Below are 26604 nucleotides of genomic sequence, written 5' to 3'. Positions count from 1 at the left end.
GTTGATAGTGGTTATGTAAACTTGCCCAACATTCTGGTCCATCTCAGACTCCCATGCAGGATTCATGTGGGAGTTCCTGTTGAACTGTAACTGCCGTCTTGCAGATTATGTTATGTTGCGGGGGTGGGGGGGGTATTGGTCTTAACTAAGTATGCCGTGTTGGTTTTAACTGTTTTATTCTGTTGTAACCCAGCCTAAGTCTGCTTGCAAAGGAGAGTGGGGTAGAAATACAGATAAATAAATAGCTATATAGACTGTTTCTGTTTCATCTGCTTCATTAATACCCCACTTTCCCTCAGTGGAGACCCAAAGCAGTTTGTAAAGTGAACCTACCCAAATGTTACAGTCATCTTTGGAGAAAGAGACTGGGAAAGAGACTTCTCAGTTGTGGCACCAAGACTCTGGGACTCTCACCCAAGAGAGACCTGCCTGTTTTCTTCATGTGTTTCATGTGGTGATTCCTCAGTGATCCCTGTCTCCCACCCTGTCTTTTTGTAGTTGTTTTTGTATGCAATTTAGCTTGATTTTGATATTTGTTTTAATGACTTTTTGGCTTGTTTTAAATACATTTTTAATTATGTCTGTTTCTAATCTGTTGCCACTTTGGTGGCCCTGATGAGGACAGATGGCGTATAAATTTTGTAAAAAGATAACGATAAATAAATCCCTCTCCTCCATTTTGTCTTCACAACGACTAAGAACATAAGGGAAGCCATGGTGGATCAGGCCAACGGCCCCTCCAGTCCAACACTCTGTGTCACATAAGAACATAAGAGAAGCCATGTTGGATCAGGCCAATGGCCCCTCCAGTCCAACACTCTGTGTCACATAAGAACATAAGAGAAGCCATGTTGGATCAGGCCAATGGCCCCTCCAGTCCAACACTCTGTGTCACATAAGAACATAAGAGAAGCCATGTTGGATCAGGCCAGTGGCCCCTCCAGTCCAACACTCTGTGTCACATAAGAACATAAGAGAAGCCATGTTGGATCAGGCCAATGGCCCCTCCAGTCAAACACTCTGTGTCACATAAGAACATAAGAGAAACCATGTTGGATCAGGCCAACGGCCCCTCCAGTCTAACACTCTGTGTCACATAAGAACATAAGAGAAGCCCTGTTGGATCAGGCCAATGGCCCCTCCAGTCCAACACTCTGTGTCACATAAGAACATAAGAGAAGCCACGTTGGATCAGGCCAATGGCCCCTCCAGTCTAACACTCTGTGTCACATAAGAACATAAGAGAAGCCATGTTGGATCAGGCCAACGGCCCCTCCAGTCTAACACTCTGTGTCACATAAGAACATAAGAGAAGCCCTGTTGGATCAGGCCAATGGCCCCTCCAGTCCAACACTCTGTGTCACATAAGAACATAAGAGAAGCCACGTTGGATCAGGCCAATGGCCCATCCAGTCCAACACTCTGTGTCACATAAGAACATAAGAGAAGCCACGTTGGATCAGGCCAATGGCCCATCCAGTCCAACACTCTGTGTCACATAAGAACATAAGAGAAGCCATGTTGGATCAGGCCAACGGCCCCTCCAGTCCAACACTCTGTATCACACAGTGGCCAATAATTTATTTATATACACACACACACACACTGTGGCTAATAGCCACTGATGGACCTCTGCTCCATATTTTTATCTAACCCCCTCTTGAAGCTGGCTATGCCTGTAGCCGCCGCCTCCTCTGGCAGTGAATTCCACATGTTAATCACCTCTGTGAAGTTGGATAGATTGAGAGTTTGCGACTGGCCCAAGTTTGGCCAGCAAATTTCCATGACAGATTTGGGATTCAACCCTGAGTCTCCATCTCTCATGACTAATTTTCCTACCTGTTCATAGCTCCTTCTCACCTTTTAGGTTATGGTTCTTGTGAAAACCCTGAAACAAACAAAAACTCTTGCCGTTCAAGCTGCTGTGTTTTCCTTTACTGAAATAGTTTGTTCCCAGGCTCCTGTAGGTTCTATATTTAGCACATGGCAAGTTTCATGAGAATGTTTTTCGAATTAATCACTAAGCAAGTTACACCTCTATGCATAGTTAAGTATCAGCATTAATGAGGATTCTCTCCATGTCCCTCCCAAGTTATCTTTCTTATCAGCTGTGCTTGCCCCCTCTTCTTCCATCAAGACCCAACCTTTCTTCCTTGGTACTTGCATATTAAGTAAATTGAGTGTGTGTAATAGATTCCAGTATTACAATTTGGATGTTTCTTTTTAATGTTGATACCTAACAATGCATACAGGTGATACCTAACAATGCATACAGGTGCAACCTGCTTATTCATTTTTAAAGCCTTTCACTCCAGGTTGTGAATGAACTAATTGTGGTTTTACTTTAGCTTCCCTGATTGAACATATAAACATATGAAGCGGCCTTATACTGAATCAGACCCTTGGTCCATCAAAGTCAGTATTGTCTTCTCAGACCGGCAGCGGCTCTCCAGGGTCTCAAGCTGAGGTTTTTCACACCTATTTGCCTGGACCCTTTTTTGGAGATGCCAGGGATTGAACCTGGGACCTTCTGCTTCCCAAGCAGATGCTCTACCACTGAGCCACCGTCCCTACACGCACTGCCTCAGGCACTCTTTTGAACTTGTCTCCTCCTCTATTTCTCACCTCTCTGCTGTGGAATAACTTCTCTCTGACCACTGCCGTATTTCCTTCAGCACTGTACACAGCCCACCTTTCCCTGTTCCCTGCTTGTTGCTCCTTCTATGACCTACAGTCCAGCTGGAATGCAGCTGGAATTACTGCCTCACTCCACTCTCTGGCTCCCTTATGTCACACTCTAAATTAGGGGACCTAGCATGGTGCTTGTGGGCACCTTGGCACCTCCAACACCTTTCCTGGTGCCTGCCAATTGTTTTTAGAAAGTGGGTGAGGCCAGGTGGAGCTTTTGCCCAGCACAGCTTCTGATTAGCCATGGGAAATTTGATTGGCAGTGCAGATTTTTAAAAGCATTGCTTTGGCAACAGGAGGCTCCATGGCAGAAGGATCTTCACTGTGTGATTGAAGGTGAGTTGTGGCAACCATGTTGTGGCTGGCTCCGCCTCCTGTGACAACCATAGCATAGCCAGCTTTAAGAGGGGATTGGGTAAAAATATGGAGCAGAGGTCCATCAGTGGCTATTAGCCACAGTATATATATATGTGTGTGTGTGTGTATACACACAAACATATATTGGCCACTGTGTGACACAGAGTGTTGGACTGGATGGGCCATTGACCTAATCCAACATGGCTTCTCTTATGTCCTTATGTGACACAGAGTGTTGGACTGGATGGGCCATTGGCCTGATCCAACATGGCTTCTCTGATGTCCTTATGTGACACAGAGTGTTGGACTGGAGGGGCCATTGGCCTGATCCAACATGGCTTCTCTGATGTCCTTATGTGACACAGAGTGTTGGACTGGAGGGGCCATTGGCCTGATCCAACATGGCTTCTCTGATGAAGAAGAAGAAGATGATGATATTGGATTTATATCCCGCCCTCCACTCCAAAGAGTCTCAGAGCGGCTCACAATCTCCTTTACCTTCCTCCCCCACAACAGACACCCTGTGAGGTGGGTGGGGCTGGAGAGGTCTCTCACAGCAGCTGCCCTTTCAAGGACAACCTCTGCCAGAGCTATGGCTGACCCAAGGCCATTCCAGCAGGTGCAAGTGGAGGAGTGGGGAATCAAACCCGGTTCTCCCAGATAAGAGTCCGCACACTTAACCACTACACCAAACTGGCTCATGATGTCCTTATGTGACACAGAGTGTTGGACTGGATGGGCCATTGGCCTGATCCAACATGGCTTCTCTTATGTTCTTATGTGACACAGAGTGTTGGACTGGAGAGGCCACTGGCCTGATCCAACATGGATTCTCTGATGTCCTTATGTGACACAGAGTGTTGGACTGGAGGGGCCATTGGCCTGATCCAACATGGCTTCTCTGATGTCCTTATGTGACACAGAGTGTTGGACTGGATGGGCCATTGGCCTGATCCAGCATGGCTTCTCTTATGTCCTTATGTGACGCAGAGTGTTGGACTGGATGGGCCATTGGCCTGATCCAACATGGCTTCTCTTATGTTCTTCTGTGACACAGAGTGTTGGACTGGAGGGGCCATTGGCCTGATCCAACAGGGCTTCTCTTATGTTCTTATGTGACACAGAGTGTTAGACTGGATGGGCCACTGGCCTGATCCAACATGGCTTCCCTTATGTCCTTCTGTGACGCAGAGTGTTGGACTGGATGGGCCATTGGCCTGATCCAACATGGCTTCTTCTATGTTCTTAGCCATTTTGTGGCTGGCTCCACCTCCTGTGACAACCATTTTGTGGCTGCACAAACCACACTGTGTGTGTCAGAAGTCCAAAGGTACCTAGAGGCTTGAAAAGGTTGGGGGGCCCTGCTCTGGAATTGTCAGCTTCTCTGGGCAAGGATTTGATCTGTCATAGGTGCAAGTTGACGCTTGCTTCGTTCTACTGCTTCAGACCAACACGGATGCCCCCCTGGATCTACTATGCCCATTCACGACATTGTATAGAACAGAAATACGTAACTCCCGCTTCTCTTCCAGGGTTATTGAAGAAGCCCCTCTGTCATGGCATTGCAAAGTTCACATTTCCATTCTTCCCCCCCCCCCCCCTTTCCCTCCAGTTTATCAACCAGTTGTTAGGCGTCATCCCTCTGTCGGCACCATCGGAAGGCAAACTCGCGCTGCCAGCTAGCATCAAGGCTTTGCAACAGCATCTGTGTGTTGTGCAGTTGACGAGATTACTTGGCCTCTACCATGCAATGGACAAAGCCCAAAAACTGGGGGCCGTCCAGGATCTGATGCTGCGGTATCGACACGGGCTGGAGTTTGGTGAGAAGTGCTTGAATCTGCTCTCAGTTGTAAATGATGCCAGTGTTCTTGGATCACTATCACTGTTCTTCACTGCTATTTCAGCTACAATATAAGCAAGCCTAGCATAATAATTATGAGAGCCAAACCTGAGGCTGTTGTTGATTCCAGTCCGTAAGACCTTGAGGGTGCCGTCCTGCTCTCGTTTAACTCGGAGAAACTCCCGTAGAATTAAGTAGACTTGCCTTGAACAAATATACAAGGGATCGGGCAACGTATGACTTCTTCATGAAGCCCGCTGATGTTTGTGATGCTGAACACTCATGCTTCTGCGTTTGGGGTTTTTAGCCTGGCCGGGTAATTTTGGTCCAAATTAGTTTCATTTAAACTTCTGCATATTTGGTTGCAGTAACTGCAGTGTGAGAGTTATATGCGTGAATTGCATGCAGGACTGCTGCTGGGAAAACAAGAACACCACCAAAGAAATAACTCAAATGAAACCTAGAACAAAGTTCTAGCGGTGCGTTCTAGTTAGTCCAGTGGTACGTTCAAGGCCAATACGTGCTTCAGACCAACACGGCTACCCATCTAAATCTATCTTGAATATAACATGTCAGTGTAATCAATGTCGCAGAGCCTTGTGAGCAAAAATTCTATTTTGTGAGCTACTGGTATTAAAGTTGCGAGCTACTAGCAATAAAGTTGTGAGCTGCTGACACCTTCCTGAGCTAAGACAAAAACGTGTGAGCCGGAGGCTAAAAATCTGTGAGCTCGCTCACGCTAACTCGGCTTAGAGGGAACCCTGAGTGTAATATACTTGCACAGCACATTTAGTGTCATGCGCTTCACATATATAACTTGCTTTATCTTTGTAACAGCTCTGTAAGGTAGGCTGCTGTTGTCGTCCCTGGATGACATGCAGAGGAGCTGAGCGCCTAAAGCCCGTCAGCAAACTCAAACACGGGCAGAATTTGAACCAGGGACCTTCCAAGTGACAGCCGAGTGTCCTGGCTATGACATTTAAGCCAGCTCCATAAGTTCATGTTCTAAAGACATGCTAGTGAATTTGGCCTTGGTGGTGTCTCTTAGAAATGTTCCTCCCTCCCGCTAAAGAACTGGTTAAAATTAATTTTTATTGCGCTGAGAACGAGTCGGTTTTACAATGTAACGTGACTTCGCCTTGTTCATGGAATTTGTGTTTTTCACCTGGTAGGAAAATCCTGTTTGAAAACAGAGTTGCAGTTCTCAGACTACTACTGCCTGCTTGCTGTTCATCTGCTCCTTGACATCTGGCTAGAGGCAGGTATGTCTATGCAAACTCCACTGACCGCATGTGTGCAAAAAGGGATCAGAGCCCAGGGTGGGGGAAAGCACTTACGTAGGTCACAGTCTGTTTATCCAGTTGAGCATTTTTTGTGCCTTAGAAACGAGTGCATTGAAATTCTCTCTGTGCAAAACGTGGGAGGACTGATAAGGCACGGAGCGATGCCACAAGTGCATCGCTGGAGCCCCTGGCTGCCTTCCGCACTGCTTTAGTAACGTTTGACCAAGGAGATGGTGCAGAGGGCAGTCCAGGCAAGGCTGCTGTGGGAAGTCACTGCTTTGTGAAGCAGCCATATACCGAGTCAGGCCATTGGTCCATTGAGCTCCATACTGTCTCCTTAGCCTAGATGGCTGGGGTGGGATTGGGGCAAAGGTGGGACTGGAAATAATAGACAGGAAAACTTCTTCCTGTCTCGTAATACTAGAACTCACAGCTGTCAAGGAAGCTGATGGACAGTAAGATTCAGTACTGATGATTCAGCTTCTGAAAATCCCCTTCCGCAGAATGTGCTATTGGCCGTTAGTTTAGAGAACTGAACAGATGTAGGGAGCGTAGGTCCATCAGTGGCTGTTAACCTCAGTGACTGAATGGACACTCCATGTTCAGAAGAGATAACCAGTGTGGGGTGGGTCCAGCAATGGGGGAGGGGGCGGACTTTGGTCTCTGAGCCCCCTGCTCTGTGCTCCAAACGCAGGGGCATCTGACAGAACAGGGTATGAAACAGGATGCTGGACTGGATGGACCATTGCTCTGATCCAGCATGGCTGCTTTTGCAGTCTTGGACTACTAAATCTTGAGCAAAGAAGGGACTTTTTCCCAGCACTTATTACTTGAGATCTTTTAACTGCAAAGACTGAACGTGTTGAACATATATGAACATATGAAGCTGCCTTATACTGAATCAGATCCTCGGTCCATCAAAGTCAGTGTTGTCTACTCAGACTGGCAGCGGCTCTCCAGGGTCTCAAGCTAAGGTTTTTCACACCTATTTGCCTGGACCCTTTTTTGGAGATGCTGGGGATTGAACTTGGGACCTTCTGCTTACCAAGCAGTTGCTCTACCCCTGAGCCACGATCCCTCCCATACATATGAACATATGAAGCTGCCTTCTATTGAATCAGACCCTTGGTCCATCAAAGTCAGTATTGTCTACTCAGACTGGCAGCGGCTCTCCAGGATCTCCAGCTGAGGTTTTTCACGCCTATTTGCCTGGACCCTTTTTAGTTGGAGATGCCGGGGATTGTTGGGACCTGGGACCTTCTGCTTCCCAAGCAGATGCTCTACCCCTGAGCCACCGTCCCTCCCGTGTTCTGCAAATGAGCCATAGTCCCTCCCCGAGAGTTACTGTTTATCTTTTCATTATGGTCTCCCCAGTTCAAATATGATCCTGCAGGAAGGCAGCCTGAGGGTCTCGGGTGCTTTGTGGGAGGGGAAGGCCTTTCTAGCCCTGTTGGGGTTGCCTTGTCCTTCCTCTTTTGGAGTGGGTGCCCTGTTCTTACTGAAGGCTTGAGTGCAGTGTTCTTTACCAGGTGAAGAGCTGGCTGCCTGGCAGTGCTTGACTTTGCTAGAAGAAGGGCTGACTCACAGTCCCTCAAACGCTCAGTTCAAATTGCTGCTCGTCCGAATCTACTGCATGCTGGGGGCGTTTGAACCAGTTGTGGAGCTCTACTCCAGCCTTGACGCAAAGCACATACAGCACGACACCATCGGGTGGGTAGTGTGTACGTAGAATCATCCATTGGCTTCGTCTCTGAGTCCCCAGGACTTCTTTCAGATCTTGCATTCCTTGTGGCATCCTTTTGTTTTAATTCTAAGTCATTTGTTAACTGAGGTGGATGAATAAGTACTGAACCCTTTAGTAAGTTGGAAATTTAAGAGAGGGTAAAAAAGAAAAAATTGCACACCTCTTTCTGTGTGGCTGGATATTGCGGGGAGGAGGTTTGCGCAGGAGGGTCTGTGTAAGAATGAGTGTTGCATGTCATGTGAATGCCACGGTCAGGTCAGGTGTGGTTTGGAGAACTGGTGTGTGCAGGACTTGTTTTGCAGCCGGAGCTCCTTTGCATATTAGGCCATACACCCCTGATGTAGCCAATCCTCCTGGAGCTTACAGTAGGCCCTGTACTAAGAGCCCTGTAAGCCAGGAGAGCCAGTTTGGTGTAGTGGTTAAGTGTGCGGACTCTTATCTGGGAGAACTGGGTTTGATTCCCCACTCCTCTACTTGCACCTGCTGGAATGGCCTTGGGTCAGCCCTAGCTCTGGCAGAGGTTGTCCTTGAAAGGGCAGCTGCTGTGAGAGCCCTCTCCAGCCCCACCCACCTCACAGGGTGTCTGTTGTGGGGGAGGAAAGTAAAGGAGATTGTGAGTTGCTCTGAGACTCTTCGGAGTGGAGGGCGGGGTATAAATCCAATATCTTCTTCATCTTCTTCTTCTTCTCTTGGAGGATTGGCTACATCAGGGGGTGTGGCCTAATCCGGCTTTTTCTGTAGCAGAAACTCCTTTGCCTATTAGGTCCCCCCTGTTGTAGCCAATCCTCCTGGAGCTTACAATAGGCCCTGTACGAAGAGCCCTGTAAGCTCTTGGGGGATTGGCTCCATCAGGAGAGTGTGGCCCAATATGCAAAGGCAGGGCTTTTTTTATAGCAGGAACCCCTTTGCATATTTGGCCGCACTCCCTGATGGAGCCTATCCTCCTGGAGCTTACCGGAGGCCCTGTACTAAGCCCTGTAAGCTCTTGGGGGATTGGCTACATCAGGGGTGTGTGGCCTAATATGCAAAGGAGTTCCTGCTACAAAAAAAAAAAGCCGTGGGCACGTGCATTCTGAATCCGAGCCGTCCTGAGCCTGCTTCAGCGGGGAGGGCAGAATATAAGTCAACTCAGGGGTGGCCAAGGGTAGCTCTCCAGATGTTTTTTTGCCTACAACTCCCATCACCCCCAGCCAGCATGGCCGATGGCTGTGGCTGATGGGAGTTGAAGGCAAAAAAACATCTGGAGAGCTACCCTTGGCCACCCCTGAAATAAAGAAAGAAATACTTTACCCGTGTAATTTGGCTAATTCTCAGCCTTAGCGCAATTCACTTACGTTTGAGTGGTGCAAAGTCCTGTCAGATGCCAATTTATGGTGCCATTCATTCAGAGGTAGTTTTCCGCTGCCTGCTTCTTTGTAGCAACCCTGGACACCCTTGGTGGTCTCCCATCCAAATACTAACCTGGGCTGACCCTGCCTGGCTTCCAGGATCTAATGAGATGCGGCTAGCCTGGTTAGGGCCACTTATGCTTTACACACCCAAATACAAATCTGATTTTTTTGGGGTGAGCCCCTTTGGGAAAGGGATAGCAGGCTCAGTGGCTCAGGGAAGGTTTATGGAGCTGTGCTGGGCCACCTATTCAGACCCACCTCTCTTCTCCCCCCACCCGCCTGCATTTTATTTCTTGTATTAAGCCCTTCTAATGTACTTTCTGATCTTTTTGGGGAGGGGGGGTGGAGTTGGGAGGGTACTGAAGCTCATTACAGCTAGTATGGTTAGAGATGGAACTTCCGTTCTCATTTTTAATTTTGTTTGCTTTGCAGTTACTTGCTGACGCGATACGCTGCAGCCCTCGGCAACTACATTGCCGCATCGCAGTCCTGCAACTTTGCCCTCAGGTTTTTTCACTCCAACCAGAAAGATGTAAGTGGCAGATAGTCCCTTCCGTCGTATGTTGATGGTAAATCGGGAGGACAGAGATTCTGATTGATGGATTCTGATGGAGCAGAGGTCCATCAGTGGCTATTAGCCACAGTATATATATGTGTGTGTGCACATATACACACACATATATTGGCCACTGTGTGACACAGAGTGTTGGACTGGATGGGCCATTGGCCTGATCCAACATGGCTTCTCTTATGTTCTTATGTGACACAGTGTTGGACTGGACGGGCCATTGGCCTGATCCATCATGGCTTCTCTTATGTTCTTATGTGACACAGAGAGTTGGACTGGATGGGCCACTGGCCTGATCCAACGTGGCTTCTCTTATGTTCTTATGTGACACAGAGAGTTGGACAGGATGGGCCACTGGCCTGATCCAACGTGGCTCCTCTTATGTTCTTATGTACCACAGAGTGTTGGACTGGATGGGCCACTGGCCTGATCCAACGTGGCTTCTCTTATGTTCTTATGTGACACAGAGTGTTGGACTGGATGGGCCACTGGCCTGATCCAACATGGCTTCTCTTATGTTCTTATGTGACACAGAGTGTTGGACTGGATGGGCCACTAGCCTGATCCAACATGGCCTCTCTTATGTTCTTATGTGACAGATTGTTGGACAGGATGGGCCACTGGCCTGATCCAACGTGGCTTCTCTTATGTGACACAGAGAGTTGGACTGGATGGGCCACTGGCCTGATCCAACGTGGCTTCTCTTATGTTCTTATGTGCCACAGAGTGTTGGACTAGATGGGCCACTGGCCTGATCCAACATGGCTTCTCTTATGTGACACAGAGTGTTGGACTGGAGGGGCCACTGGTCTGATCCAACAGGGCTTCTCTTATGTTCTTATGTGACACAGAGTGTTGGACTGGATGGGCCACTAGCCTGATCCAACATGGTTTCTTGTATGTTCTTATGTGACACAGAGTGTTGGACTGGAGGGGCCACTAGCCTGATCCAACATGGCTTCTCTTATGTTCCTGTGTGACACAGAGTGTTGGACTGGAGGGGCCACTGGCCTGATCCAACAGGGCTTCTCTTATGTTCTTATGTGACATAGAGTGTTGGACTGAATGGGCCAGTAGCCTGATCCAACAGGGCTTCTCTTATGTTCCTATGTGACATAGAGTGTTGGACTGGATGGGCCATTGGCCTGATCCAACAGGGCTTCTCTTATGTTCCTATGTGACACAGAGTGTTGGACTGGAGGAGCCACTGGCGTGATCCAACAGGGCTTCTCTTATGTTCTTATGTGACATAGAGTGTTGGACTGGATGGGCCACTGGCCTGATCCAACATGGCTTCTCTTATGTTCCTATGTGACACAGAGTTTTGGACTGGAGGGGCCACTGGCCTGATCCAACATGGCTTCTCTGATGTTCTTATGTGGCACAGAGAGTTGGACTGGAGGGGCCACTGGCCTGATCCAGCAGGGCTTCTCTTATGTTCTTATGTGACATAGATTGTTGGACTGGATGGGCCAGTAGCCTGATCCAACAGGGCTTCTCTTATGTTCCTATGTGACATAGAGTGTTGGACTGGATGGGCCATTGGCCTGATCCAACAGGGCTTCTCTTATGTTCCTATGTGACACAGAGTGTTGGACTGGAGGGGCCATTGGCCTGATCCAACAGGGCTTCTCTTATGTTCTTATGTGACATAGAGTGTTGGACTGGATGGGCCACTGGCCTGATCCAACATGGCTTCTCTTATGTTCTCATGTGACACAGAGAGTTGGACTGGAGGGGCCACTGGCCTGATCCAACATGGCTTCTCTTATGTTCTTATGTGACACAGAGAGTTGGACTGGATGGGCCACTAGCCTGATCCAACATGGTTTCTTGTATGTTCTTATGTGACACAGAGTGTTGGACTGGAGGGGCCACTAGCCTGATCCAACATGGCTTCTCTTATGTTCCTGTGTGACACAGAGTGTTGGACTGGAGGGGCCACTGGCCTGATCCAACAGGGCTTCTCTTATGTTCTTATGTGACATAGAGTGTTGGACTGAATGGGCCAGTAGCCTGATCCAACAGGGCTTCTCTTATGTTCCTATGTGACATAGAGTGTTGGACTGGATGGGCCATTGGCCTGATCCAACAGGGCTTCTCTTATGTTCCTATGTGACACAGAGTGTTGGACTGGAGGGGCAATTGGCCTGATCCAACAGGGCTTCTCTTATGTTCTTATGTGACATGGAGTGTTGGACTGGATGGGCCACTGGCCTGATCCAACATGGCTTCTCTTATGTTCTCATGTGACACAGAGAGTTGGACTGGAGGGGCCACTGGCCTGATCCAACATGGCTTCTCTGATGTTCTTATGTGACACAGAGAGTTGGACTGGAGGGGCCACTGGCCTGATCCAACAGGGCTTCTCTTATGTTCTTATGATTCTTACATATGGTGCCTGGCTTGGGGTTAGGCCCGTAATTCCCAAACCATTGCTCCGCAGGAGCCACTGACAGCAGCAGCTGCCGGTCTTCTCTGGATTTTATTTATTTATTTGATTTGATTTTTAGCCCGCCCTTCCCGTAGGACAGGCCCAGGGCGGGTTACATCATCAAAGCAATAAAAGACCAATTTAAATATATAAGATCTAAAACTACAGAGCGACAATAGAGACTAAAATGGCAGGTTCTGCCTCACAGCCATGGCCTATTGTCTAGGTCCAGCAGATCTTACAGCACTGGGATGGAACGAAGGAGGGAGGCCGGTCACAAGTGACATCCACTGCCTCAGCTGAAAGCCTGGCGAAAGAGCTCTGTTTTACAGGCCCTGTGAAACTGGAGCAGATCCCGCAGGGCCCGGATTCGGTGTTCTGGCCTTGCTTTCTTCCAGTAGCTGTCACCCCCACCCCGAGCGGCTTGTCCCGCTATGAGGCTGTATTGTAACTGCCCCAAGAGGAGGGTACCTGTTGCCTCCTCGTGAGCAGAAGAGCCACACCCAGAACAGTGACTTCCACGGAAACCCAGAGGATACGTCCTCTCAGAGCAGCTAGCAGTTGTCGGGTCAGCTGGGTCCAGAAGATAGTAAATGCGTCATTGAAACAGAAGTTGCTCGCTTGGGGTGTGCGTTTGGATCTACCTGAGCTGAAAATATAAGGTGTTTGGGGGGTGTATTTCAGCATCCCAAATGTATCTGGGTTTTCTCAGGGTAACAAACAAAGCCAAAAAAAATCACCTAGAAAATCCTGGCTGTGTTTAGGAATGAATGGTAGAATCAGAAAGAGCAAGAGGCAGGAGCAAATTGCTTCCACCTCTCAGCTGTTTGTTGGCTTCTGCAGTCCCTTGGAACTTTAAGGTGGCTGCAGAAGGCAGCCCCCTCTGGCTTGGCTTGGGACTGGCTGGCGTCTCCTGCAGCCCAGTTAAGAGAAGTCAGCCCAGGATCAGCTGAGCCCACGAGGAGCAGACTGTTCTCTGTGGGCACAGATTCGGATGTGCAATTCCCCCCTCCCATTTTTTTTCCCTTCTCTGGTCTATTGAAATAATTCAGGATTTCAAAAAAAAAAAAAAAAATCCCTGATCCAAATACTGCAGCGGTATTGGGATCCGGAATATTTCTGGAAAAAAACAATTTTTTTTTCCCAGTTCAATATACCTGTACTCAGGGCTTCTTTTGTAGCAGGTACTCCTTTGCATATTAGCCTACACCCCTTCTGATGTAGCCAATCCTCCAGGAGCTTACAAGGCTCTTACAGAAAGAGGGAGAGGCCCCCCAGAGGAGCACGGGGAATGGGAGACAGACCCCCCCTCCCCCAGATTCAAGGCCCTAGAAGAGATTTCACAGCACTGTAGGGTCACAGCGAGAGCCTCAAGTGCTCCAATACTGACAGCAGGTAACATTCGAGCATCTGAAGAATCGGAAGCCTGGTGCTTGGTTTTAAACAGGATGTGACGGCTCAGCGCCTGACAAAGCGTCAAGGAATGCCCGCTAGGAATCGGAGAGAGCTGCAGTTACGTCTTGAAGGCTGCATGAACTTTTCATCTCTTGCAGGGGCAAACAGGGGCTCTGGCGAGAAAGCTTCCTTAGAGAGAGGAGGAGGAGGAGGAGAACAAGGACAACAAGAACTGTTGGGAGCCAAAAACTCCCTTCCTCGGGTGCCTGAGCACAAGGCCTTTTTTGTAGCAGAAATTCCTTTGCATATTAGGCCACACCTACCTGATGTAGCCAATCCTCCCAAAAGCTTACAGGACTCTTCTTACAGAGCCTACTGTAAGCTCTTGGAGAAATGGCTGCATCGGGATGGGTGTAGCCTAATAGGCAAAGGAGTTCATGCTACAAAAAAACCTCTGCCTGAACTGAAAAGGGTGTGTGTGTGGATTGTACACCCCTGTTGCTCAGTCCAGCCTTGAAATGGGCAGTGGGGCTTCCACTCTTAAAGGCAGCAGGCACTCAAGTTCCACCTCTTAGCCTCCCCTGGAGAGCCAGGTTGGTGTAGTGGTTAAGTGTGCGGACTCTTATCTGGGAGAACCGGGTTTGATTCCCCACTCCTCCACTTGCACCTGCTGGAATGGCCTTGGGTCAGCCATAGCCCTGACAGAGATTGTCCTTGAAAGGGCAGCTGCTGTGAGAGCCCTCTCCAGCCCCACCCACCTCACAGGGTGTCTGTTGTGGGGGAGGAAGATAAAGGAGATTGTGAGCCGCTCTGAGACTCTTCGGAGTGGAGGGCGGGATATAAATCCAATATCTTCATCTACCTCACAGGGTGTCTGTTGTGGGGGAGGAAGGGAAAGGAGATTGTGAGCCGCTCTGAGACCCTTCGGAGTGGAGGGTGGGATATAAATCCAATATCTTCACCTACCTCACAGGGTGTCTGTTTTTGGGGAGGAAGGGAAAGGAGATTGTGAGCCGCTCTGAGACTCTTCGGAGTGGAGGGCGGGATATAAATCCAATATCTTCATCTACCTCACAGGGTGTCTGTTGTGGGGGAGGAAGGGAAAGGAGATTGTGAGCCGCTCTGAGACTCTTCGGAGTGGAGGGCGGGATATAAATCCAATATCTTCATCTACCTCACAGAGTGTCTGTTTTGGGGGAGGAAGGGAAAGGAGATTGTGAGCCGCTCTGAGACTCTTCGGAGTGGAGGGCGGGATATAAATCCAATATCTTCATCTACCTCACAGGGTGTCTGTTGGGGGGGGGAAGGTAAAGGAGATTGTGAGCCACTCTGAGACTCTTCGGAGTGGAGGGCGGGATATAAATCCAATATCTTCATCTACCTCACAGGGTGTCTGTTGTGGGGGAGGAAGGGAAAGGAGATTGTGAGCCGCTCTGAGACTCTTCCGAGTGGAGGGCGGGATATAAATCCAATATCTTCATCTACCTCACAGGGTGTCTGTTGTGGGGGAGGAAGGGAAAGGAGATTGTGAGCCGCTCTGAGACTCTTCGGAGTGGAGGGCGGGATATAAATCCAATATCTTCATCTACCTCACAGGGTGTCTGTTGTGGGGGAGGAAGGGAAAGGAGATTGTGAGCCGCTCTGAGACTCTTCGGAGTGGAGGGCGGGATATATATCCAATATCTTCATCTACCTCACAGGGTGTCTGTTGTGGGGGAGGAAGGGAAAGGAGATTGTGAGCCGCTCTGAGACTCTTTGGAGTGGAGGGCGGGATATAAATCCAATATCTTCATCTACCTCACAGGGTGTCTGTTGGGGGGGGGAAGGTAAAGGAGATTGTGAGCCACTCTGAGACTCTTCGGAGTGGAGGGCGGGATATAAATCCAATATCTTCATCTACCTCACAGGGTGTCTGTTGGGGGGGGAAGGGAAAGGAGATTCCTTTACCTTCCTCCCCCACAACAGACACCCTGTGAGATGGGTGGGGCTGGAGAGGGCTCTCACAGCAGCTGCCCTTTCAAGGACAACCTCTGCCAGAGCTATGGCTGACCCAAGGCCATTCCAGCAGGTGCAAGTGGAGGAGTGGGGAATCAAACCCGGTTCTCCCGGATAAGAGTCCGCTCACTTCACCTTTGAGAGAAACGTCTGGCTGACCCAAGGTCACATCAGCAGGTGTATATGGAGGAGCGGGGATTCAAACCCGGTTCTCCCAGATAAGAGTCTGTGCGCTCAACCCCTACACCAAACTGACTCTCACCAAACTAAGTATACAAAATGAATATTCTTTGTTGGTGGAGGAGGGAATCCCAAGCTGGGTTTCTCCTTCCCCTTGCTCCACAGGCAGGGCTTTGCTGAGTCCTCTTTGTCACAAAACTTGGTTAATCCAGGGAGGAGCCTTTTAGTTCTGGTCCTTATCAGTATATGCACTGGAAATCCACAACTTCCATTGCATGTATTTCAGAGAGCGTTGTGTGTTCCTTCCTAGACCTCAGAATACATTATTCAAGCTTACAAATATGGTGCATTTGAGAAGATACCAGAATTCATCGCTTTCAGGAACAGGCTGAATTCCTCGCTTCACTTTGCACAAGTCCGCATCGAGCGGATGCTGCTGGACCTCTTACTCGAAGCCAATATGTGAGTATGGCCGGGCCCATCTTCCACTGGGGGGTCCTGGGGGGGGTCCAGGCAGGCTAGAGGGTGTTGACCGGAGGGTGGCAGCAGCTAGCAGATGCCTACAGCACTGAGAGACATTTCCTAGCGTCACTGCCAAGTCCTTTCAGCCAGGGGTCCCTAGCATGGTGCCCAAGGAAACCACAGCACTCCCAACACTTTTCCTGGTACCTACCAAGTGTTTTTAGAAAGTAGCTGGGACGAGGTGGGGCCTTTGCACACCAGGGCTTCTGAGTGCCCATTAAGGGATCTGGTTTGTTGTGCGTTTTTTTTTTTTTTAAAATTGTTTTGGAAGTAGTTCCCACCATAGCACAAGGATCTTCACTGTGTGACTGAAGGTAAGGTATGGCAGCTATTTTGGGGCCAGCTACACCTCTTGCAACAGCCGTTGTGCAGCTGTGCCTACCGCACCGTGCCTGAATTCCAAAGGCTTCAAAAACACAAATACAAACCGTGGTTGAATTACTAAAGACTTCTTAGAGATTTCTTAAAGATGTATGCGTGCAATTCCATAAACGATTCACAAAGTCCTTCCATACAATATTCAGTTGTTATGTACAATAAAGAACTCATCCAGTCCAAAAAGGTGCTTGTGCAAATATGCAGAATTTTGTCTCATCTATTAATTAGGGAAAACTGGAAACTTGCGCTGGACTCTCCAGAAAGCCTCCAATTCCAGAGGCTGGCTGAAAAAAGTCAGGGACCTTTTGTCTAGGCTGCGCAGACAGTATTCTGTCTTCCACAGTTTACTGTACAGTTGTGAAATTTGGCACTGGGACCAGAACACAGCACCCTGTAAATCACTACTTCCATTTAAGGGAGGAAAGAAAGTTCTTAAACTTACTTGCTACAAAGATAAGTTTGAAAAGATGTACCTGGTACAGTCCCAAGAAAAGTGCAGGAAAGTTAACCAGGATGTCTGCTGTTTGTCTGTTTAGCTCTCTCTTTTTTTTCCTTTGGCTACTAGAAAAATTATAATTAAGTCCAGGCATGCAAATGTGTTTGTTCTCATAATTTGTGCAGGTTCCAGAATGTCATTTTTCTAGGCAAAATTTAGGTTAAATTTACACAGATCACACCGCTAGCTATCGCCACGGTCAACTCAAATACGTTTCCCCATATTGTCAAGAATTCTGACCAGCGTTTTGTGGTGTCTTCCATCCTAAAGCGCTGAAGCAGGCTCTTGGCTTGCTTTTTTTGTGACAGGAATACCTTTGCATATTAGGCCACATCCTCCTGATGTAGCCAATCCTCCAAGAGCTTACAGGGCTCTTAGGACAGGGCCTACAGTAAGCTCTTGCAGGACCGGCTACATCAGGGGTGTGTGGCCTAATATGCAAAGGAGTTCCTGCTACAAAGAAGATAAGAAGAAGAAGATATTGGATTTATATCCCGCCCTCCACTCCGAAGAGTCTCAGAGCGGCTCACAATCTCCTTTACCTTGCTCCCCCACAACAGACACCCTGTGAGGTAGATGAAGATATTGGATTTATATCCCGCCCTCCACTCCGAAGAGTCTCAGAGCGGCTCACAATCTCCTTTACCTTCCTCCCCCACAACAGACACCCTGTGAGGTGGGTGGGGCTGGAGAGGGCTCTCCCAGCAGCTGTCCTTTCAAGGACAACCTCTGCCAGAGCTATGGCTGACCCAAGCCATTCCAGCAGGTGCAAGTGGAGGAGTGGGGAATCAAACCCGGTTCTCCCAGATAAGAGTCCATGCACTTAACCACTACACCAAACTGGCTCTCCTCCGTGGAGGCTTGTTATCCCTTCCATGCCAGTGTATTTTTCTAAACTCTGCTTCAAATGTCGGGGGGGAGTTCTCTCTCTTGCGTCTGTGATTAATCATTTCTGTGATAGGAGGATTGCTTCCTAAGGTCTTTCTTAAACTCCCCACTCAGAAGATCTGTTTTTCTTCCCATGAACTAGAACGATGAGTTTGGAAGAAAGTATAAAGTCCATGAGTCTGACTCCAGAAGAAGATGACATTCCCTGGAATGACCTGCGGGATAACAGAGACCTAACCGTCTTATTCAACTGGGACCCAAAAGACAGGTGAAAACGGAGGGTTGCCTGATGCTGTAAGAATAGCAGGAATTTTGGGCCTTCTTATATTTGTTGTAACAAGGGTTTTCATAACCCACACTGTCGGCCGTAAAAAATTTTTCCTGAGTCATTTCTCAAAGGCTAGGAGGTGCCACGGGGTAAGAAGACAAGGTCCTCTTGTAGATTAAAAAATTGGTTAAACAGGAAGTAGGCAGATCCAGGTGAGTAGCCATGTTGGTCTGAAGCAGAAGAACAAAGTTTGAGTCGAGGGGCACCTTTAAGACCAACCAAGTTTTATTCTGGGTGTAAGCTTTCACGGGCACACTTCAGATACACAAAAGCTTATACCCAGAATAAAACTTTGGATCTCTCCCTGCCCTCCTTATGATCTGTATAAATTCACAGAATCAGCATTGCTGTCAGGTGGCCATCTAGCCTCTGCTTAAAAACCTCCAAGGAAGGAGAGCCCACCATGTCCTGAGGAAGCCTGTTCCACTCTGTCAGGAAGTTCTTCCTAATGTTTTGTCGAAAGTCTCTCTGTGTATATGGACTATGGAATATTAAAGCGTAGACAGAACACCATGAAGATGAAGAAATTGAATTTATACTCCACCCTTCAAGAGCAGTGACTGACCCAAGGTTACACCAGCAGCTGCATGTGGAGCGGTGGGAAATCAAACCTGGTTCTCCCAGATAAGAGTCCATGCACTCATCCACTTCATCAAACTGATGATAAGAAGGCCATTCCGTAGATCATCCTCGGTTTGCAAAAGCAGTCAGACATTTTTAATCAACAATTTATTGCAATGTATTGCAAGCTGCTATTTAGACAGACTCTGCCCCCCACACACACGTATTTGTGTGGCATTATTAAGCTACGCCTTGCCAGAGGCTGAGCACGTTTCAGAAAGCTCTGAGAGAGAGCAGATAAAAAGTGCTATAAGGTTGAAATTTGGCTTTCTAAACAGCTGGGGGAGTTGCTGAGAATTTCTGAGTTTGTGTGACTGTGTGATTGCTGAAAATTCTGAGTTTGTGGTTGCTTGGGAACTGCTGTTTGTTTGGTTTGAGTGAGCTAAAGGTGATTGTTGCTGATTGATTAGGAGTGCCTGTGTTCCTGGGGCAGACTGAGGCCCCACCCTCTTTGCATTATTAAGCTGAGCCTTTGGTGCGAGCTAAAGGGCTCTTGGCCTGGGGGTAAGGACCAGGAACCCAGATCCCTATTTTCCTTGTGTTCCCAATAAGGTAAGTAGATCCTCCAGAAGGAGAACCACATAAACAAACAGGATTTAAAAGGGGACTGTATATTTTTAAAAAGCTATCATGAAGGTAGAATGCCAGCAGGGGGGTGGGGGCTTTCCAGTGTTTTGCACTGAGTGTCACATGTACGACTGTCTGCCTACAGGACAGAAGTCTTGGGTGTGTTCTCGATGCAAGGAGCTCCTGGTCCTGAGGGAACGAGTTCGTATCCTTGAGGCCAAGGTGACTGACCTGGAGAAGCAGAGACAGTCAGTTAGGCACTCGGAGAAAACTCTCGGGGACGTATTAAATGAGCCCCACTCTGAACATAGCAGCCACATTGCTGCCAAGGAGCATGAGGGTCGAAAGGGAACAGGGCACCGTGCTGAGGCTAAGGGGAATGTGCCCTCAGAAGGGACCTCTTCTTCAGTTGGTGAGTGGGTATCCTTTTGCGCCAAGGAACGATCCCTGGGCAGGGAGAGGGGAGGGGGTCTTGGTAGTTGGTGATTCGATCCTTAGGCAAGTAGACAGCTGGGTGGCGAAACCGCATACTGACCGTATGGTGACTTGCCTGCCTGGTGCGAAGGTAGTGGACATTACGCGTGTTGTAGATAGGCTGATAGACAGTGCTGGGGAGGAGTCAGTGGTCGTGGTGCATGTTGGCACCAACAATGTGGGGAAATGCAGTCGTGAGGTCCTGGAGGAAAAATTTAGGCTGCTAAGCAGGAGACTTAAGGCCAGGACCTCCATGGTAGCCTTCTCAGAAGTGCTGGAGAGACAGGCACAAATTAGAAGTCTCGATGTGTGGATGAGACGATGGTGTAGGGAGGAAGGGTTTAAGTTTGTTAGGCACTGGGATGCTTTCGTGAACAAGCGGGAGCTGTACAAAAGAGACGGTCTCCACTTGTCCCCAGATGGAACCAAGCTGCTGGCGCTTAAAATCAAAAAGGTGGCAGAGCAGTTTTTAAACTAAATCTTGGGGAAAAGCCGACAGGAGATGAAATGTCTCTGGTTCGGGAGGACTCATCTCAAAGAGATGAAGGGTTAGCTGTTACTTTTCTACCGGGTAATGGATCAGAGTTGTCCACTGAGATGGTGACAAACAGTATGGAGTGTCTGCCAAAGTCTCGAGGCAGCAGGAGGAAGGTTGCGGGCCTAGCTTGCCTGGAAAATTATAGATGTTTGTATACAAACACTAGAAGTGTTCGAAATAAAATTGGTGAGTTGGAATGTTTAGTGTTGGGGGAAAACATAGACATTGTGGGAATTTCAGAAACTTGGTGGAATGAGGAGAATCAGTGGGACATGGTGATTTCTGGATATAAGTTATATCGGAAGGATAGGGAGGGAAGGGTTGGAGGTGGGGTGGCTCTGTATGTCAGAGAGGGTATACAGTCCAGTAAGACTGAGGTCAAAGAATTAGATTCCCTCCTAGAAATGCTTTGTTTCGAAATAGAGGGCCCAAAAAGAAATTTAACTATGGGAGTTTGTTATCACCCACCAAATCAGAAGATAGAGGATGATTATAATATGATGGAAGGATTAAAGATAGCGGCTAAAAGTAAAAACTGTTGTAATAAGTGATTTTTTAACTACATATTGATGCAATCAATCTGTGTTCAGGTTGAGAGAAAGAGATTGAGTTTCTAGATGCTCTCAATGACTGTGCTATGGAGCAGATGGTCACAGAACCTACCAGGGGTGGGGCGATCCTGGATTTGGTCCTAAGTAATGCCCAAGACTTGGTGAGAGATGTAAAAGTGATTGCGCCACTTGGGAGCAGTAACCATAACGTTATTGATTTCATCATTTGTATAAATAGGGAGTTGCCCCAAAAGACCAGCACAACCACGTTTAACTTTAAAAGGGGTAAATTCTCTGAGATGAGGCATGTGAAGAGGAAGCTGAAAGGAAAGGTAAATACAGTCAAAACCCTTGGGGAAGCTTGGAAGCTATTTAAAACTACAATCCTAGAAGCTCAGATAAAATATATACCACAAGTTAAGAAAGGCACAAACAGAAGGCCTACATGGTTAACAAACAAAGTAATGAAAGCTGTAAAAGGTAAGAAGGACTCCTTTAAGCAGTGGAAAGCTAGTCCAAGTGAGATTAATAAAAGGGAACACAGGCTGTGGCAAATCAAATGCAAGACTGTGATCAGGCAGGCAAAAAGGGACTATGAGGAGCAAAAATATTGCAAAAAACATAAAAGACAACAATAAAAATTTCTTCACATATTTTAGAAGCAGGAAACCAGCCAGGGAGCCAGTGGGGCCCTTGGATGACCAAGGGATAAAAGGATTACTGAAGGAGGATAGGGAAATGGCTGAGAAGCTGAATGCATTTTTTGCCTCAGTCTTCACTGTGGAAAATGAGAAGTGTTTTCCCACTGCAGAACCACTAATTTTGGAAGGGGTGTTGAAAGACCTGAGTCAGATTGAGATGACAAGAGAGGAGGTCCTACAACTGATTGGTGAATTAAAAACTAATAAGTCGCCAGGTCCGGATGGCATACATCCAAGAGTTCTGAAAGAACTCAAAGGTAAGCTTCTGGATCTCCTGACAAAAATATGTAAACTTTCATTGAAATCTGCCTCCGTTCCTGAGGACTGGAAAGTAGCAAATGTCACCCCCATCTTTAAAAAGGGTTCCAGAGGCGATCCGGGAAATTACAGACCAGTCAGTCTGACTTCAATATTGGGAAAGTTGGTAGAAAGCATTATCAAGGACAGAATGAGTAGGCATATTGTATAACACAAGTTATTGAGGAAGACTCAGCATGGGTTCTGTAAGGGAAGATCTTGCCTCACTAACCTGTTACATTTCTTTGAGGGGGTGAACAAACATGTGGACAAAGGAGACCCAATAGATGTTGTTTACCTTGATTTCCAGAAAGCTTTTGATAAAGTTCCTCATCAAAGGCTCCTTAGTAAGCTCGAGAGTCATGGAGTAAAAGGACAGGTCCTGTTGTGGATCAAAAACTGGCTAATTAATAGGAAGCAGAGAGTGAGTATAAATGGGCAGTCTTCACAGTGGAGGATGGTAAGCAGTGGGGTGCCACAGGCCTCAGTACTGGGTCCCATGCTCTTTAACTTGTTCATTAATGATTTGGAGTTGGGAGTAAGCAGTGAAGTGGCCAAGTTTGCAGATGACGCTAAATTGTTCAGGGTGGTGAGAACCAGAGAGGTTTGTGAGGATCTGCAAAGGGATCTGTTGAGGCTGGGTGAGTGGGCGTCAACGTGGCAGATGAGGTTCAATGTGGCCAAGTGCAAACTAATGCACATTGGGGCCAAGAATCCCAGCTACAAATACAAGTTGATGGGTTGTGAACTGGCAGAGATTGACCAAGAGAGAGATCTTGGGGTCATGGTAGATAACTCACTGAAAATGTCAAGACAGTGTACGATTGCAATAAAAAAGGCCAACGCCATGCTGGGAATTATTAGGAAGGCAATTGAAAACAAATCAGCCAGTATCATAATGCCCCTGTATAAATCAATGGTGCGGTCTCATTTGGAATACTGTGTGCAATTCTGGTCACCGCACCTCTGAAAGGATATTATAGCATTGGAAAAAGTCCAGAAAAGGGCAACTAGAATGATTAAAGGTTTGGAACACTTTCCCTGTGAAGAAAGGTTAAAACGCTTGGGGCTCTTTAGCTTGGAGAAACGTCGACTGCAGGGTGACATGATAGAGGTTTACAAGATTAGGCATGGGATGGAGAAAGTAGAGAAAGAAGTCCTTTTCTCCCTTTCTCACAATACAAGAACTCGTGGGCATTCAATGAAATTGCTGAGCAGTTGGGTTAAAACAGATAAAAGGAAGTAGTTCTTCACCCAAAGGGTGATTAACATGTGGAATTCACTGCCACAGGAGGTGGTGGCGGCTACAAGCATAGCCACCTTCAAGAGGGGATTTGATAAAAATATGGAGCAGAGGTCCATCAGTGGCATTAGCCATAGTGTGTATATATATGTGTGTGTGTGTATTGGCCACTGTGTGACACAGAGTATTGAACTGGATGGGCTATTGGCCTGATCCAACATGGCTTCTGTTATGTTATGTTCTTAAGAGACAGCACATCCTAGTAACTGACACCATGGATTCCATGTTGCCCCCTCCCACTTTGAGAGGGAAATGAACAAATAGACCTGAGCGTCTTGTGATGTGCTTTTGATATGACTTCTGGTCTGTTTGCAGGGGCATTTCTGAAGAGCATCGAAAACTCTCCCTGGAGGAGGAGACCATCTGGTTGCAGATCCGGTCTTTGACTTTAAGGCTAGTAAGCGGGCTGCCAGCTCTCGGCCACAATGCTCACCCAAAGAACTCTGAGAAGACCACAGAGAATGGCGTTTCCTCCAAGATTGACACGATACGGGGTCTCCTGCAACAGCTAGATGCGGCTGTGAATTCTGGGAAGCGGTTTCTGGAGCAGAAGATTCGGGTACTGCTATATTTCATTTCATTTTATTTAGTTTATATCCCGCCCTTCCCACCAAAGCGGCTCAGGGCGGCTCACAACACAGAAGTTCTAACATAGGATTAAGTTTTAAAATACATCAATTTACAACATTTAAACAATAAACCAGTAAAAACAGAGCCATTTACCAAGTACCATACTACAGCCTTCTATTGGAAATTTTCAAGTACCGATCAGTTGTATGCCAACCGGAAGAGGACTGTCTTACAGGCCCTGCGGAACTGCCCAAGGTCCCGCAGGGCCCTCACCTCTTCCGGTAGCTGGTTCCACCAGCAAGGGGCTGTGATTGAAAAGGCCCCATCTCTGGCTGACTTAAGTCAGGCCTCCTTTGGCCCGGGGATTGCAAACAGGTTTTGAGAACTCGATCTCAGCACTCTCTGGGGAACATGTGGGGAGAGACGGTCCCTAAGGTAGGCTGGTCCTAGGCCATATAGGGCTTTAAAGGTAATAACCAGCACCTTGTACCGAACTCGGTATATTATTGGCAGCAAGTGCAGTCCCCGGAGCCCCGGCTGGATGTGCTCCCATCTAGGAAGCCCTAATAGAAGCCATGCAGCAGCATTCTGCACTAGCTGCAACTTCCAGGTTCGGCACAGGGGCAGCCCCATGTAGAGGGCATTACAGTAGTCCAACCTTGAGGTGACCGTTGCGTGGATCACCGTTGCCAGATCGTCATGCTCCAGGAAAGGGGCCAACTGCCTCGTACCCAGCTTGCTATTGTACCCAGCTTAATTGTATACCTTGTTTTTTTTTTCTAATGTCACTTGTTATTTATTTTCTTCCTTTCTGGATGGGTCTCTGACCGTATTAAACTTGACTTGAGTCCCTGGATATGTTCAGTAGCTTGTGATTGTGCCTGTAGGCACAGAACGGAGATACATCTCCTGACATTCGTCGCAGGAGCCTAATTGGAAAGCTGTCTCGTCACGTCTCTGTCAATCTGGAAATGTAGCTGCTTGTCTCCCACTCGAGAGGGTTGTGCTTTCTAACGTCTCCCCCCCTCTTTGTCTTTCCCTAGTATCCAGTCCTTGGCCCCCCTCCTTCCCGAATGGCCGGCTTTTTCAGCAGTGGAAGCCACCAATGTCAGACCACTTTGTTTTACCTTGTTAGTGAAATCTATGAACTTGATACCAATGGTTTAGGTAAGTCCCTGGGGGGAAAAGCCAGGTGAACTGAGGTTGGAAGGAGACATTCTGCAGGTGCTGTTTGGTCATGGGATGTTTGTACAAGTTTGGTGTAGTGGTTAAGTGTGCGGACTCTTATCTGGGAGAACCAGGTTTGATTCCCCACTCCTCCACTTGCACCTGCTAGCATGGCCTTGGGTCAGCCAGAGCTCTGGCAGAGGTTGTCCTTGAAAGGGCAGCTGCTGTGAGAGCCCTCTCCAGCCCCACCCACCTCACAGGGTGTCTGTTGTGGGGGAGGAAGGTAAAGGAGATTGTGAGCCGCTCTGAGACTCTTCGGAGTGGAGGGCGGGATATAAATCCAATATCATCTTCATCTTCTTGTGTACAATCCAGGACTCCCCAGGTGCCCAGCAAGTGCTTTTAGGAAGTCACCTGGGCCAGGTGGGGCTTTTGCCCAGCAGGGCTTCTGATTAGCTATTGCAAATCTGATTGGGTGTGCAGAGTTTCAGAAAGCTGCTTCAGAAACAGTTGCCCACACAGTACAGGGATCTTCACTGTGTGACGGTGTATATTATTTTATTTTTAATTTAATTTATTTATTATTCAAATTTATATTCCGCCATCCCCATGTGCGGGCTCGGGGCAGATCACACCATAAAATAAACATATAAGAGCAATCAATCTAAATAACAATTCAATTCAGTAAAAACAATATCATTAGAATGCAAAAGGCATCCCATGGGGAGGCATCCCGTAGGGAGGGACGGTGGCTCAGTGATAGAGCATCTGCTTGGTAAGCAGAAGGTCCCAGGTTCAATCCCCGGCATCTCCAACCAAAAAGGGTCCAGGCAAACAGGCGTGAAAAAGCTCAGCTGGAGACCCTGGAGAGCCGCTGCCAGTCTGAGTTGACAATACTGACTTTAGGGATGGATGGTGGCTCAGTGATAGAGCATCTGCTTGGTAAGCAGAAGGTCCCAGGTTCAATCCCCGGCATCTCCAAAAAAGGGTCCAGGCAAATAGGTGTGAAAAACCTCAGCTTGAGACCCTGGAGAGCCGCTGCCAGTCTGAGAAGACAATACTGACTTTGATGGACCCAGGAGGGTCTGATTCAGTAGAAGGCAGCTTCATATGTTCATATGTATAGGAGGGATCATGGCTCAGGGGTAGAGCATCTGCTTGGTAAGCGGAGGTTTCCAGGTTCAATCCCCGGCATCTCCAACTAAAAAGGGTCCAGGCAAAGAGGCGTGAAAAACCTCAGCTTGAGACCCTGGAGAGCCGCTGCCAGTCTGAGTAGACAATACTGACTTTGATGGACCAAGGGGGTCTGATTCAGTAGAAGGCAGCTT

The 26604-nt window shown here is 47.9% G+C and overlaps 1 protein-coding gene across 2 annotated transcripts in view; it reads left to right on the top strand.

The window, feature by feature from the left end:
* The window catches only part of NAA25 (N-alpha-acetyltransferase 25, NatB auxiliary subunit), an 89115-nt gene that overhangs the window by 40824 nt on the left and 21687 nt on the right, over nucleotides 1-26604 (top strand). For both annotated transcript variants that reach the window (XM_060250366.1, XM_060250367.1), the window contains exons 12-19: nucleotides 4658-4865; nucleotides 6058-6147; nucleotides 7698-7878; nucleotides 9736-9835; nucleotides 16186-16337; nucleotides 18302-18427; nucleotides 23855-24098; nucleotides 25153-25276. In XM_060250366.1, the coding sequence (XP_060106349.1) occupies nucleotides 4658-4865; nucleotides 6058-6147; nucleotides 7698-7878; nucleotides 9736-9835; nucleotides 16186-16337; nucleotides 18302-18427; nucleotides 23855-24098; nucleotides 25153-25276 (1225 nt within the window). The remainder of the gene's footprint in view (nucleotides 1-4657; nucleotides 4866-6057; nucleotides 6148-7697; nucleotides 7879-9735; nucleotides 9836-16185; nucleotides 16338-18301; nucleotides 18428-23854; nucleotides 24099-25152; nucleotides 25277-26604) is intronic.

The sequence above is a fragment of the Heteronotia binoei genome, chromosome 11 (assembly GCF_032191835.1).
Source record: "Heteronotia binoei isolate CCM8104 ecotype False Entrance Well chromosome 11, APGP_CSIRO_Hbin_v1, whole genome shotgun sequence".
In the NCBI taxonomy this organism is placed as follows: domain Eukaryota; kingdom Metazoa; phylum Chordata; class Lepidosauria; order Squamata; family Gekkonidae; genus Heteronotia; species Heteronotia binoei.
This window is presented reverse-complemented; position numbering and strand designations above follow the sequence as displayed.